This window comes from Zootoca vivipara, chromosome 5 (genome assembly GCF_965207765.1).
Source record: "Zootoca vivipara chromosome 5, rZooViv2.hap1.1, whole genome shotgun sequence".
NCBI classification, from domain to species: domain Eukaryota; kingdom Metazoa; phylum Chordata; class Lepidosauria; order Squamata; family Lacertidae; genus Zootoca; species Zootoca vivipara.
In genome coordinates this window covers 18112512-18127828 of record NC_142588.1, presented here as the reverse complement: position 1 = coordinate 18127828, position 15317 = coordinate 18112512, and the positions used below count along the sequence as shown (strand labels likewise).

The 15317-nt window shown below is 40.6% G+C and overlaps 2 protein-coding genes across 4 annotated transcripts; both read right to left on the bottom strand.

Annotated features, from left to right (window-relative positions):
- Positions 1–3567: 3567 nt before the first annotated feature.
- EXOSC3 (exosome component 3) lies at positions 3568–7799 on the bottom strand. The gene is made up of 4 exons (XM_035138651.3): positions 7487–7799; positions 6097–6246; positions 4946–5097; positions 3568–4242 (listed from the first exon to the last, which is right to left on the bottom strand). The coding sequence occupies exons 1-4, from the start codon at positions 7751–7753 to the stop codon at positions 4041–4043; spliced, it is 771 nt and encodes a 256-aa protein (XP_034994542.1). The 5' UTR covers positions 7754–7799; the 3' UTR covers positions 3568–4040.
- Positions 7800–9079: 1280 nt separating this feature from the next.
- LOC118096453 (uncharacterized) lies at positions 9080–14874 on the bottom strand. 3 transcript variants are annotated; one of them, XM_088670143.1, is made up of 6 exons: positions 14798–14874; positions 13997–14068; positions 13708–13871; positions 13493–13615; positions 13191–13298; positions 9080–9738 (listed from the first exon to the last, which is right to left on the bottom strand). In XM_088670143.1, the coding sequence occupies exons 2-6, from the start codon at positions 14034–14036 to the stop codon at positions 9373–9375; spliced, it is 801 nt and encodes a 266-aa protein (XP_088526269.1). In that variant the 5' UTR covers positions 14037–14068; positions 14798–14874; the 3' UTR covers positions 9080–9372. The 3 variants fall into 3 exon arrangements, with proteins under 3 accessions (XP_088526269.1, XP_088526271.1, XP_088526270.1); XM_088670145.1 differs by lacking the exon at positions 13191–13298; XM_088670144.1 differs by lacking the exon at positions 13997–14068 and having other exon boundaries at positions 13708–13873.
- Positions 14875–15317: the final 443 nt, after the last annotated feature.

The following is a 15317-nucleotide window of genomic DNA, read 5'->3' as shown; positions in this document are numbered from 1 at the left end:
AACCTTGGTTTCCCAGCTCCTAGTACAGTGCTCCAATCACTACACAACACTGGCTTTTTAGAGCATAAAATTGTAATTCTTTGTTCTTGCTGTGCCTTTTTGTAACTGCCCAATCGTGCCAGGAGCCTCCATGAATAGAGCAGGCTCCTCGCTTCAAAAGTAATTTGTTGTTTATTTAGACATTTACAGCACACCTTTCACCATGTAGTCCCAGGACCTGTTGAATTCGGCTCAGAAGCATACTGGCAACCAGTGCAGGTTTAAGGACTAGTGTAAATGCACCCAGTCAATAGTGCCCATCAGCACCCTGTCTTTTACATCCTGTACCAATTGCAGCTTCCAAACAAGTCTCCAAGGGCAGCCTCGTGATGCCTCTTGCATGACAATATAAAAGCTGCACGTAAGAACTGAGCGAAGTGCATGACCCCACACGACCCTTTTCGCTGCACTTGCCCTCTTTGTGTGAGTAATGCCTGAAGAAGGCTAATATGTAAGAATGTCTGGGGTTGAGCTGCTATGGCTTTCTCATGCCCCCCTAACAATGGCAAATTAAAACAGGCACAAGGGTACAATCAAGTCAGCAAGTCTAATCCCTGCTTCTCGCTGAACAAAACTGTAGAACAGCATCATCAAGGGAGGTGTTCACAACCACCACCTCCTCTAGCCAAGCTTCCTCTGGCTGCTTTTAGGAGCCAGGATGGTCAAGCATCAACTCAACACATGGATGGCCACAAAACTCCAAGCAACTGGTCCACAACAGGCTGAGGAATCTGAAAGCTAGCCATCAAAATAGTAGCAGATGGAGAGGACATTCCTATCCAAGTTCACACTGTACTGTAATATTTACCTATCTATAGATTTACTTGAAGCCCCTGTCAAATTAGGGGCCTGTCAAACTAGTTTTACAGGTCTCTAAAGCATTTCAGGCAGTACATGGGTAGAGCCTAAACTGGATGCCAGAATCATACTCAGCATTTTAAAAGTGTGTTTATTGCTGGCCCAGGTATTTAATGGTCAGGCTCTTCCCCACTTCCCTGTCACAGATTCTTTAAATTCTGGTGGTGTCAGTTGATAATACAGTACTGTATAGATTTAGGTGGTTAAATTATAGATTATAGTATTTAGATACCTTAGATTTATTATTGGTTATATTAAAGATCAGCTTCAAAACTGTTAAGCAAGGAGTAAGGCAAGGAAAACAGCCTCCCCTTCAGATCAGTTCTGGATATTTGTAACCAGCAAAAACACAATAGCGTTATGACATCTATGGCAGCATTTGAATGACCCCTGTGTAAAGTAACAACAAAGAAATAAGGAAAACTGGTGCGATATGTTGTAAGAAAGTATTAGAAAATATAGAAAGATTAAGGTAATAAGTGTAAGTACATTCGATATTAGAAATGAGATGATGGGAAGTCAATCATACTTTTGTAAGAATGTAGAGGGAAAGAGACTGTATAAGATTGGATTAATTTATATTTGTAAATTTATGTAAGATTACTTACACACGATTGTCTTTTTTGTTTTGTTTTTTTGTTTATTTAATCTTGTTTTTGTTATGAATTTCAATAAAGTATGGCTTGAAAGAGAGAGAGAGAAGGTATAAGTAGCAGCAACATGCATGGATACCCAAGTTCAAATTCAGGACTGTTACACCCATTGCACAGCAGTAAATCTGAGTTTGGAAACCCCCCCCCCCCTATCTAGTAAATGACTACCTAATTTTACTGGGGCAAGCGGGTAAGGAGCTGCAAAGGCATTTTATTATTCCTTTAATTTATACACCGTCCTTCAAAGATCACAAGGCAATTCAAAACATAAAACCACAAAGTACATAAATAAAAAGACCGTAACAACCCTCAACACATTTAAAAGGTCATAGTTTAATCAGCCAAAGGACTAATGGGAGAGTGGTGTTTTTTCCTGGTGCCTAAAGATATGCAATAAAGACACCAGGCAAGCCTCCCAAGGGAAAGCATTCCACAAATGGAGAGCCACCACAAAAAAGGCCTGTCATCATGCTGCCACCTTCCGGACCACTTGCTGAGGAGGCACGTGACGAAGGGCCTCAGATGACTGCAGGGTCCTGGTTGCTTCATATGGGGAAATAAGGTCTTTCAGAGTAAATCTAGTTCTTCGCATAGCACCATATCCAGTGCTGTTCTTCTAGAAAAAGAGGTGCAGGAACTGAGTTCCTGCGAGTTACAGCTGGGGGAAAAAAGCCCTGACCATATATCAATTACAACCCAGTGCAGCACAGAAAAGCTGAATATAGAGCTGTAAAGGGGTGGAGACAGCTTGGAAGAAATGGGGTGGGGGTGGGGAGAGCCATCACAAACATTTGAGAATCCCTCTCTTCCAATGAAGTATTTTAAGTGAGACTCAAATTCCTCTAAAGGAAAAAGCACAGTGCTTTTCCTATGTGAACTGAAATTTGAAAAATTACAGGGGAACATTAAAATGTGCAGTCCCAGCCTTCTGATGCAGGACAATCCAGCAAGAAAGGCATCAGCAAGATTGTGCACTTATGAAGGTAGTAATGTATTTTTTGTTTCAAGAGGAAGTTGAATAGTTCTTACTGTTGAAGATTCATTCCCCGTGCTTGCATTCATGGGTTTGTTGTCTATCACATGACAGTGTGTTTTCATTCCAGAGTCGGGTGTGACGAAGACAGGAAGTTTGTGTTACTGTGTGCCATGAAGTGGGACTGTTGTCCTTTGTTCATTCTCTTTGCTGTCGTGATACTAGAGAGAGAGGGAGTCATGTTGCAGTGCTCTGTGAGTGTTTATATGTAAATACAGTGGTATCTCTACTTACGAATTTAATGCGTTCCGAACGCACATTTGTAAGTCGAAAAAAATTGTAAGTCGAATCCCATAGGAATGCATTGGGAGAAAAAATTCGTAAGTCGAAGCAACCCTATCTAAAAATTCGTAAGTAGAAAAAATCCTATCTAAACCGCATCCAAGATGGCGGACGGAGCTCCATTCGTAAGTAGAAACATTCGTAAGTAGAGGTACCACTGTAATATAGATTAGCCAAATGCTGTGCTACTGAGTTCTGTTACGCAATTGTGCAAACTCTGCGGATCCCTAAGTGTGCTGATGAATGCTTTTGAAGCTCCCGAATGATCGACCCAGAGGGAGGGAACATGCCAGTCGGGCATGTGTCTCTGCCAGGGTCCTACTCAAGAGCAAGAGATCCTAACACTTACAACACTATAAGAAACAATTATGGAAGCCAACTTCAACATCTGATAGCTGGCAGGCAATTTCACTGTATTCTTTTCCGTGCATGCTAAATACATTCTTATTTAGAGAAGTCTACCCAAATGTTTAGAAAGTTTTAATGAGTTTTAATTTGTTTTAGCCTATTCTATTGTGGTTTTAACTTTCTATATGTTTAAAATTCTTGTTGTTTTTTATCTTTTTTTGTAAACACTTTGAAGGCTTTTCCTGGAATCAGTACTGTATATAATTTTTTTTAAAAAACAAACAAACACATTTCTCATGGTAAGTGCAACAAAATCAGCTCTTTCTGGAGACAAGCACTCAAGACATAAGCCAATTCTTTCATTTATACAAACCTTTTTCTTTATTTTTCACAGCTTCATCAAGTACAGCTGGCAAAAAGTAATTGCAAGTCTCTGCCCACTCACATGGGTGTAAACCCCACTGAATTCACAACTTAATTCTGAATAAACACACATGTAATCAAGCTGCAAATCACTAAAAATACAATGAGAATTAAAAATAACAGACCAAAGGGAGGTTCCCTTTGTTTTGCAAATACCACTGACTTAGTTATAAAAGTCTGAAGTATGCATACTTTTACAAAAAGTGTACAAGTCACAGCCTGACACTGGTAACAACAAGCAGACATAAAGTGTCAGAAAACAAACTCAAGAGCAAAAGATGCAGAATAAAAAAATAAAAGTATTTGAACTTTAACATTTATTGCCTTAAATATAAAAAATATTTTAAAATGTATTTCTGGGTCATCAATTCCACATAGGAATATCCATATAAAATCCCTTCCCATCAGTTTTCTAACAACTTGGAAACGGCTTGTTTCCTCTGTTCTGCAGTCATGTGTTCACAGGCTTCTAAGACATTTGCCACAATTAAAGTCTGTTGAATTGTTTTGGCTTTCACCCAAATTCTCCCATTCATTCCTAACACCAGTTCAAATGGATAAAGTTGTCCCAAATCTTGGATTATTTCACACTCCGGAGCTAAGAGTCTGCAGTCAAAATAAAATGAAGAAAAGTCAATATATGGCTCTGGTAAACCTCATATTTCTAACAATTAATACCTCAATTCTTACAAAGCTACATTTTTTTCTTTAGGACCTACCCAAATCAGAGCAGGTGTCGGATGCTTTTTTTAAAAAAATGATTTTGCTGAAAAAGTAACCTGCAATTTCACAGGCCCACTCATTTTGGGACTTGGGAGCTGCCCATTATCAGGTTACATCCCACTAAGATGAGGTGGTATAAAACATTTTCATGGGACTGTCACTCTTTAGATTGCTGGTCAAGAGGGCTAGGGGCAGAGTGAGAAACTACATGACTGACTGATAAATTAACATATTTGTGCAACAAAAACATGCCAGGGAGAAAAGTTCTTGCTTGCCTTTCTTCCCAAACAATTTAGTTTTGTATATGCAAAGAATCTTCAAGAAAAATATAACCTCTCACATCTAAAGTCCTGGAAGAGTTTGTGTCAGATATCCTGATAGAAGTCTGTTTGTATTGATTAGTAGTCTTCAGTTACTACATCATTTTTTTTAGTTGCGTCAATTTTGGCATGCAATTAAAATGCCAAAGTGATATTAATCCTAGTTCACATATAACAGTTGCACTGCCAAACATGTCATTTGCTTTTGTAATCTAAGCTAGAACTTCCAAGCTCAAAACACTTGGTTAGAAATCTGACACGCTTACTTTCTTATTAGGCCTAATGACACCTTGAATAAGAAACCATCTTGTCCAATGATTCCCATTCCATTTGCTCGGCCACTGCTGTCAATACAGACCATCTCAGGTTCCATATCTTTATTGGCAACAATGAACTGTCCATAAATAAGGTCTCCCACCTAAGGGGAAAAAATACATACATAGATGAAATGGTTCTGAATGTGTAACTCTTATGAAAGTTATTGAGTTCAACTTTAATACATTTATATACAATTAGCTTCGTCACACAATAATGTTTCTATATTCATCTGAAATGTGAGAGGGTATGTTACATTACCGTGTTTCTCATATTATAAGACATGTCTTATATTTATTTTTTCCTCAAAAAAACACACTATGGCTTATTTTCAAGGGATGTCTTATTTTTTTCCTCCTCCTCCTCCTGCCGCAGCCAGCATTGCTGCTGCGCCTATCACTATGTCTTATTTTCGGGGTATGGCTTATATTCCTTGAATGCTTAAAAATCCTGCTATGGCTTATTTTATGGGTATGTCTTAAAATATGAGAAACGGTACAAATGAAGAGTTTTATTAAGAAATCATTTTGCCAGGAATGTAGTTGCTTACAGTTCTTATTAAACAGGGCAACAAAAATCTGTGAAATGTAGTGTTGGCACGTCAGTCAACTGACATAAAATATTTTTGAACAACAAAAGATCTCCGAGCTAAAGTGTCAATAGTCCAGCAGTAAAAGGAAGATGCAACATCAGACTCTTAACTGTCCGACACCAATTTTAAAAGGAACCCAAACAGCAAAGCCTGTTCCTATTATTCTTGGCTATCAAAGCATGACATTGAGTAATTTGTTACCACATGCATATTCCAAAGATCAGAAGTTCTTGTCATAAATGGACAGGTGGAGAAGGAGCAACATGCAAACTCTTTGCTCATGGTGTACGTGATCTCCTTCAACATGTTCACACAGAGATATACGGTACTGATAAAACATTGTGACTAAAGGAGAGGTATTGACTCAATATTACCATTAGCACAAGCTTAACAACATAATCCTGTCTGTTGCAGTAAATCACACTGAATTCAACAAGGCTCTCACGAAATTGTGTACAGAATGTAGCTTTAGAGAATCAATGCTGTCACAGTCATGTTCAGACTCCTCACCTGCACATTTGGCCTGTTTCTTTTGGTTGCACCTTCAAATGCCAAGTAGGATAGAGATGCTTGCTCACTTCCCCCAACATCCACTTTGAATATGTCCCCAGCTTTGGTGGTCACTATGCCAATCACATGGTCTCCCTTGACTGGAACATACTAGTCATTAAAAGAATTTGGGAGCAAGGGAGGAAAGTATTTTTAAATATGCAGATTGTTTTATCCTTCAAAACAAACAAGAATGCTGGTATCACATAGTACAGTATGCTCCTCAAACACAATCCATCATCACAATCCACTTAGCGTAGCAGAATGACCAGGAATGGGCAAAGTGGACACACTGTTCTCTGCAGGAGCCCGTATGTTTGTGCTAAACTATGGTTTGCCTTGGCGGAGCATGCGATCCAAACCATTCTGCCCATATACACACATACAAAATTTGGGCATAAGACCTTACAGTGTTGTCATATGGTGTACAGGGATAAAGTACAGGGTATTCTTTAAAGGTTCAAACCACACTTCACCCAATTTCACTCTGCATCCTGGTACAGTAAAGTTAATCGCTAAAATCACATTTATTATACATAGTAATTAACGTAACGATTAAAACAAACAAACAGCAAAAAACAGAATAAAAAAACAAAGAGCCCACTCTCTTGGGCTTCTCTGACATGAATCAAGGACAATGCAGCCAAAGTGGGTTCTTACAGAAAACCGCTTCCAGAAAGTGCTTAATATCTGTTCTAGCTGAAAAGGGGTTCAAAGAAGTTATGCTCCAAGTTGGGGGGTATATACTGGTTTATACAGATCTTCTCCTTGAGGTGTTACTGGAGGAGGTTAACATTTTTAAAATAAATAAAAAATAAAAAAATTAAACAAGCAGCGCTGTACACAACAACAGCACCTTTTATTTGTAAACTGCTTTGTTATTGCGGTTTTACGATTCTTATGAAACAAATAAATAACGCGGTTATTATGAAACCAGTCCTCCCGCCCCCCCGGCCCCTCCCTTAATAATCATTGGGAATATATTTATTTGGTATACCGCCCTTCACCGTAGATCTCAGGGCGGTTCAAAACATCAATTACTGTCTGGAATCCTGTTTGCAGTGCGACTAGATGAGGCAGTTTTTAATTTAATTTTTTAAAACCTAAAAATTCCAGCACTACCGGTATACAAATACCCCCCTTTTTTGTAACCCGCTCTGTTGTTGCTTTAAAAAAAGAGAACAATTCTACGGAATAAATGAAAACGTGACCAGAAGAAGACCCCCTCCCTACTTAATCATCCCTGTGAAATAACGGCACGGAATCCCCGACCGGGCGCCCGCCAACCGCCACCCTGCCACGCATGCCCTGTTTCCCAGTCCGTCACTTTCGTCGCCCCGCCCCATCTTACCCGCCTCTGCTGAGAGTCCACCCAATATGTTCCCCCGGAACCACTTCCGCCGCTGCTGCCGCCGCGGTAGCGCAACAGCCCGCACTTGGCGACAAGCAGCCCGTCCCCACCGCGCCTCAACCCGGGCCCGCAAACCAGCCGCCCTTTCTGAGGGCCTCCGGTGGCCAGGCACAGCCTCTCGCTGTCCGCCTCGGCGTGGCCCGGTAGGAACAGGGCGTCCCCCGGCAGCACCACCTGCCCCACCAGCTCTTCAGCCGAGCGCGCCATGACGCCGCCGCAAAACAGCCCGCTCGCTCCTCCTTTTCCTGCGCATGCGGGGGCAAGGGGCTTCTCGCGCATGCGCAGGCGTTTCCCTCCGCCATCTCTCTCTCTCTCTCTGTGTGCCCTTCATCCTTTGCCAGGATCGCCGATGGACTCCTGCCACTATAGAGATAGCATGGGGGCTAGAGGCACTCGCTTCCTGGCATCTTTCTCACGGGATCATAGAATTTTAGAGTTGGAAGGGACCCCCCGCTGGTCATCCAGTCGAACCCCCTGCAATGCAAGAATCTCAACTGAAGCATACATGGCAGGTGGCCACCCAGTTGTGACAGAATTGTAGAGTTGGAAGGGACCCCAAAGGTCATCTGCAGAATTGAGCTACTGTATTTCCTTTGTATCTAAAGAAGTGTGCATGCACACGAAAGCTCATACCTATGACAAACTTAGTTAGTCTCTAAGGTGCTACTGGAAGGAATTTTTTTATTTTTTGTTTCAACTACATCAAACCAACACGGCTACCTACCTGTAACTTGTATTTCCTTTGTTGATTGGGAAAGGACCCCCCCCGGGTCATATAGTCCAACCCTGCTGCAATGCAGGAATTTCAACGGAATCCTCAAGGGTAGATGGTCGTTTTGCAGTGTAGGAAGTGAGAGCGCCATGTGACTGTATGCATGCAAAAGGAGCAAAACGGGGTGGTACTGTATTTGTGTGTGGGGTGTCTGTTAGGCACAACGGTTGCCGAATTGCTATCAGGCCCCATTCAATGTGTTGCTGTTAGCATGCAAAGCCCTTAACAACTTGCGCTCAGTTTACCTGCGAGATTGTCGCATGCTCATTTAACCGCTTCCATCTGCGGAACTGGCACTGCTACAGGTGGTGCCACATAGTACCTGTTCTGCACTGGTAAGAAATCCATCTTCTAATATAGCAGCACCTATGCTATGGAACTCACTGCCTATTGACACCAGGCAGGCACCTTCACTGTACCCTTTTGGGCACCTACTAAAAACGTTTTGTTTAGACAAGCATCCACTGTATATAGAATATGTGTGTGTTTAATCTAGTTTTAGTTTATCACTGATCTTGTCTCATGTATTTTAATTACCTCTGTAAATGCTGCATTCCTTTCTAGCTTCAACTTTCTAATTTAACAGTGAATGAGATAAAAGACCACAATGATTCATATCCTGGTTTCCAAAGCTATGGCGACACCATCTGGTAGTTAGTGGAGACACAAAGATATGTGACAGCCGCCATATGAGTTTTTAAGAAGCACAGTAGCTAAGTCTATCATGCACATCTCAACAGTAACAAAGTCTTGAAAAAGTGTCATGAAAATTGACAAATCTAGACCTTTATTTGCGTGACCTTTTCCCTAATATGAAAATGTCAAAGTTAAAAGAACTCTTGCGGTTTAGTTCTACTGAAATCAACAACTATAGTAGAAACACCTTGATCATCCACCCCAGAAGACTCCAAGTTAGAGAAAGGGAAGAATCTAAAGCAACTCAGAAGCTGCTGCTTTCATTTTTGGTCACAGTCCTATTCACAACATCTTGTGAGAAAGTCCTGCTGAACTCAGTGGGACTTAATTCTGAGTAAACATGGTTAGGATTGCACTGTTACTCCAAATTCAGATCTTGACTGGATTTGGATTCCTCATCTGGAGTGTCTTCTTCATCTTCCGTGTCATCTTCTGTTTGTGTATCATGTTCATTCTGATTTACTTCATCATGTTCCAACTGGCTTTCACCTCTGTCGTCCATCGTCTCCTGCGGAATCCGATTAAAATCTTCATCCATGGTTATCTCTGTCAAGGCCTCCTGGAGAGTTGTGCTGGTATTCTGCTCACCAGGTGTCTCACCTAATTCAGCCTTTACAGCACTGATGTAACCTTGTTCCAATTTGTCTTCTAAGGTTTCTTTCTTTGACTCAGCAGTAGTTTCATGTTCTTCTGGAATCCTCGCATCCTTCTGTTCTGTTCTCTTCTGTTAATACAAATCAACATCATATATATGAGCACAGGGACATACACCACCATGAAAATTCTCCCTTTGAAATCAGTTATGGTATCTAGAGGTGTTTATTCATATATATATATATATATATATATATATATATATATATATATATATATATATACACACACACACACACACACACACACACATATATATATACATACAGTGGTACCTCGACTTCTGAAGGTTTCGACTTATGAAGTCGGCAAACCCGGAAGTATTTTCGCCGCGCTTGCGGTCTGTGCATGCGCAGAGCGCAAAATCGCACTTTGCGCATGCGCAAAATGGACGCTTCGACTTACGAAGAACACCGCGGAACGGATCGCCTTCGTAAGTTGAGGTACCACTGTATATATATATGTATGTGTGTGTGTGTGTAAAAATATAAATGCTGGCAATGTAATGTACCAATGGCTCAGATAATTCACAAACTTAAAGGAGATTTTATTAAAAGCAGTACAAGTTCTCCCTTATTCTGGAAATCAATAATAATAATTTATCATTTATACCCCGCCCATCTGGCTGGGTTTCCCCAGCCACTCTGGGCAGCTTCCAAGAAAATATTAAAAATACAATTTATTATTTTGTAAGAAAATATTTAATAAATAATAAAACGTTCATGATAACTCAACCTCAGCCAAGGTAGTCTTTGGCCATAAGGATCTTCACTGAGTCCTTATGCTGAGCCCTTCACTGAGTCCTTATGCTGGACTTTTGGGGCAAGGAAGAATGCCCTCCCAGGGAGGCAGTACTTTTTTACAATCCAATAAAGAATACTCCCTTATAAATAAAGTAAAAAAACAAAGTTCTTATCTGGTGAACCTTCTGTTCTCATGAATACAGGCATTCCTTCCACCTACTCACTGACTCAAATGTTCGCTTCCTCTCTCCTTATATTAGTTGTTCTCCTGCTGATGATTGATTTCACACTTTCCTTTCCGCCCTTTTTTCCCTGTTTCAGGGTGATCCAACAGTGTTGTTGCATTTCTGCGTATGTTGCAGATGTTTCCATTTTTAAGTTAAGTTGGAGAGTGAGAGGTAGCTACTCCCACTTTACAGGAAGTGGCCTTTCAACCTTGCCCTTCCAACCCGCAGTGTCGGACCTAACCCAAAATGTAGCAGCCTATCTGCAAAAACTGAAGTTCACTAGATGAGAGCTTTGGTTATTTCCCCGCTGAACTGTACCTCTTCAGACTGCAATTAGTAAGACTGCATGTTTGAATGTCTCTAATAAAATTAATCCCATTGCATGTCGAATGACTACAACATTGGGGAGAAAGAAGAATTTCAAGCAGCAGTAAGTTAAGGCCATATGAACAATTGCAAGATAGGCTGAGTGACTGGTTTCAGTATGTGCAGACAAATGAAGCATTCAAGTTAGATAAAAAAATAGGATTCCAACCAGAAAAATCGAAATTAGAAACGGAATTATTAGAGACAGACCATAAGAATTTGTCCAGAATGTATAATTTGTTGCTAGAATGGCATTTGAAAGATGAGCAAACAAAATCAGTTATGATTGAATGGGCCAAGGATTTGGGTCATAATGTGATGATGTCGGAGTGGGAAAAATTGTGGAAGAAGGGTATGAAATTTACGGCTTGTACTGTGTTGAAGGAAAATTTGATGAAAATGATGTATAGATGGTATTTGACGCCGGTCAAGTTAGCTAAAATGTACCACAAAAGTGACAACAAATGTTGGAAATGTAAGCAGGATGTTGGCTCATTCTATCACATGTGGTGGACATGCCCTAAGATGAAAGGCTTCTGGGAAATGATTTATAATGAATTGAAAAAGATGTTTAAAAACACATTTTTGAAAAAACCGGAAGCCTTTTTGCTTGGAATAATCGGGGAAGAAATTCCTAAGGACGATGTTAATTTGTTTATGTATGCCACCACAGCTGCTAGGATCCTAATAGCAAAATACTGGAAAAAAGAAGAATTGCCTTCGATGCAGGAATGGCAAATGAAAATGATGGACTATATGGAATTGGCAGAATTGACAGGAAGACTCCGGGACCAAACAAATGACAAAGTTTTAAAAGATTGGAAGAAATTTAAAATATATATAGGGAATGTATTTGATAATTAGACTTTGAATATCCAGGAAAATAAAGAAGTTAAGGCAATAGGGAGATAATAGGAGATTGAAAGGGAGAAATTTTGGTAGATGATATGAAGATGAAATTTTGAAGTGTTAAAGGGATTATATGATGGGTAAGAAAGATGATTTAGAAACAGCTACAGAAGTTCATAAAAATGAAAATCAGATAGTAGGGAATTGGGGAAGCCAGAAGACAACGAATATTAAAATGGATTGGAGATGATATATTTTTTATGTTGTATTTTTGTATTTTGATGTTTTTTTTTTGTATTTGTATTCTTGTATTTTGTATTGTGTATTTTTTCTTTGATATGTGTTGATAAAACGTTCAATAAAAAATATAATGGAAAAAAAAAGAATTTCAAGCAGCAGTGAGAAACATATATAAACGTGGAGAGCACAAGCAATATTCACGAAGCGAAGACCCAGAAAAAATCGTTGCAATGTTTCCCCAGCTCCTAACAGGAGCTGTCTCATTCCAGACTAGCTGAAGCCCTGAACAAAAGCTGTGCAACTCTATTTGAAACTTGCAGAGGAAACACCACACCACAAAAAGTCATCCCTCTTCTGCTATACTAAAGGGCTCAGGATCAGATCTCTCCACCAGTCCTAAACCAAACCATTTTGTTGCTATATAGGGAGGCAAGTGGAGTATAGTCTGGGGAGGAGACTTTAATCTCAAGACCTACATCTCTCCTCATCCAAAACTAATGTTATTCTTCATTAATATTATAAGCTATTAGGATCTTGACAGACCAATTGATTCCCTTTCTCTTCCAATTTATTTTATTCATCTGATTCCATGCATTGACCACAGACTTAGTTTTTAGACTCATACAATCTGCTCAACTTCTTCCCTTTGACCCGAGCTTCCCAGGTGGAAGTGAGAAATTTCCATAAAAAATAATGGAGAAATTGAGGATTTCATTAGAGCTATAACTGGCCAGCCACACACAGCTGACTCCAAGCGATAGAGATAGGAAAGACAAAGGAGCTCCTGTCTTAAGTGTTCATTGAGAATCCAGAAATTCATCCTCCAAAAATTAGTTACTCTGTTTTCTTATCTCGGTGCCCAAAACATTTTTGGAAGGTCACAGTTCGTGGAAGGTCATAGAGCAGTTATTTTATTTAAAAAGAAAGCTTTTTTGTTTACACACTTTTATACCCTACTTCTGCATACCTGCGTATGTAGAAACTACCTTATTTTTTGGTGGCCTCATTTTACTCTCAAACTGAAATACTCAACCACCCAATTTCATTATTAAAAGGGAATTCTGAGACAATAAACCCACATACATGTTGTTACTCACTTCATCTATATGATTTTTGTCAGTTTCTTCGATACTCTGCAGAATTGGTGCTTCATCCTTCTCAGATAACTTTGCAATTGTCTTCTTGGATTGCTGCTCTTTAATGATCTTTATAAAATAAAAATGTGATTTAGCTAACTAGAACAAATGATTGATGGTGTCTCAGCCACTCATCATTTAAAACCCAATAGCCATTCACTACAGTGGTATTAGTGGCTTATTTTTGGCCCTCTGCTGTCATTACAGATCACCTCACCTATTCATATGGTAAACTTAATATTGCTTGGGAAAGGGTTTCAGACCTGCTGCTGTTTTTCAAATTTCTTGGCAACCAGGAGCTCTTCTGCTTTCAGCTTTTCTATCCTCTTTGCTTCTGCAAGGACTTCTTCATGCTCACGCTCCAGCTCGGCCCTCTCTATCCTCCTCTAGAAAAAGCACAAAGTATTGGGGAAATACACAAAGGATTAATGGAAACCCTGTCTCCTTAATGCTTTTAAATTAAGAAGAGATGCATTACCTTTTCTTCTTCATTTAATCTGTTCTTGTAGTTGTAAATAAAGTGTGCCAGGAAATCTATTGGGTCCACAGGCCGACGGTCTGCTGCTTCTGCAAGTCCCTCAGCCAAACATCTTCCTATGCATTCCTTGAGGTATTTGACATCCATCCCCATCTTGTGCCAAGCTCTGCATGGATATGGTACATTGGGTGAACTCTCTTGCCAGATCACATTCCTTCCTTCCAAGTTAATAAAATCAATGTTCCAGACATAATTTCCAAGATCCTGCACTCTAATCAGGTCTCTTTACCTTCTGCCTTTGCCAACGTCCTCCCTGCACTTTCATACATCTCAGCTGTATTTTCAAAGCTTACTTTGCTTTCTGCAGCGAATGAAAACATTATTATTATTTATTAAATTTGTAATATATATGGGTATAGATAGTAACTGGAGCTGAACCAGTTGGATCATTTACATGCACCATTAGGCACAAGCAGCTGCCCTGCCGATGCACCTCTGCATGCACAGGAGGGATGCCAGAAGGGGCCTCCCACAAATCCAGTGGGAGATAAATATATGCAAATGGAGCAGGAAAAAGAGAAAAGACCAGTTACTTAATATTTGTATAGCACAATTATCACATCATCTTGGCGATCCTGACAGCCCTTCACAGGAGCTGTGGCTACACTCATTTGGTGGAGCATGTGACTCTTAATCTCAGGGCTGTGGGTTCAAGCCCCACCTTGGGCAAAAGATTCCTGCATTGCAGGGGGCTTGATTAGATGACCCTCGGGGCCCCTTCCAACTCCATGATTGAGTCTGATTCTATTAAAACCCCGATCATTCCTTTTTCAAAGACTCAGCAAGAAACGGCCTTGCCTTTTACAGGACCAAAGTGAGCAAAAGTTTTAAAACTTTGCAAGGAAGCCTTTTGCAACCCAGCCAACTAAATAAACCCTTTATATCAAAAGTACTTAAAAATTAATTCAGAATAAAAGAAAAGAAATGTGTCCCAGGTACAGAATTTTTCCCAAAAAAATTTTTAGGTAACTTTATAAATGACATTAATGCTACTACCCCTCCAAAGTAAATAAATAAATCTGCACCGTACCACTAGCCAGCCAAGCGCCCCCTGCGCATCCGCTTAAGTCTCGCCGGACTGCACTCTGCCTTATGGGGCCCGATCGCGAGGATTCGGGCTCACTGTCGCCTAGCAACCAGGACGCCTTACTCGGCACAGCCCCGCCCACGAGGCGGCGCAGTACGTGCACAAACGTCTTGGTTGCGCGTGCGCGCGCATGCAGCTACTACCGTCTCATTGGCTTAATCGCCGCACGCCTACTGTTTCCGTCTCCCGGTATCACAAGAGATAGGAAAGGGGGTTAAAAAGAAGAGAAGACCTGCAGCTGTCGTCTTCAGGGTGCCGTTCCGTCTCCCAGTCCCTGCCTGCAGCAGAGAGATAGGAAAGGAGAGAGAGAGAATCCCTTGTTGCTCTCGTTGTTTTGTGCATTATTGCCGTGGAAACAGAAAAGCACACTAGCTGGTTGTACATGAGATGGACATAGGAGGAGGTAGCAGAGCCCGGTTCTCCAAGACTGGAAGGCGCTGCTGTACAAGAAGAGTTCCAGCTT

Coding starts and splice junctions, on each gene's coding strand:
- LOC118096453 (XM_088670143.1), bottom strand. CDS start 14,036: ATGTATGAAAGTGCAGGGAGGACGTTGGCAAAGGCAGAAG. Junction 13,872..13,996: donor GACGTTGGCAAAGGCAGAAG/GTAAAGAGACCT, acceptor ATCCATGCAGAG/CTTGGCACAAGATGGGGATG. Junction 13,299..13,492: donor AATTTGAAAAACAGCAGCAG/GTCTGAAACCCT, acceptor TATTTTATAAAG/ATCATTAAAGAGCAGCAATC.
- EXOSC3 (XM_035138651.3), bottom strand. CDS start 7,753: ATGGCGCGCTCGGCTGAAGAGCTGGTGGGGCAGGTGGTGCTGCCGGGG. Junction 6,247..7,486: donor TGGACTCTCAGCAGAGGCGG/GTAAGATGGGGC, acceptor TTTAATGACTAG/TATGTTCCAGTCAAGGGAGA. Junction 4,243..4,945: donor TCATTAGGCCTAATAAGAAA/GTAAGCGTGTCA, acceptor TTTTGACTGCAG/ACTCTTAGCTCCGGAGTGTG.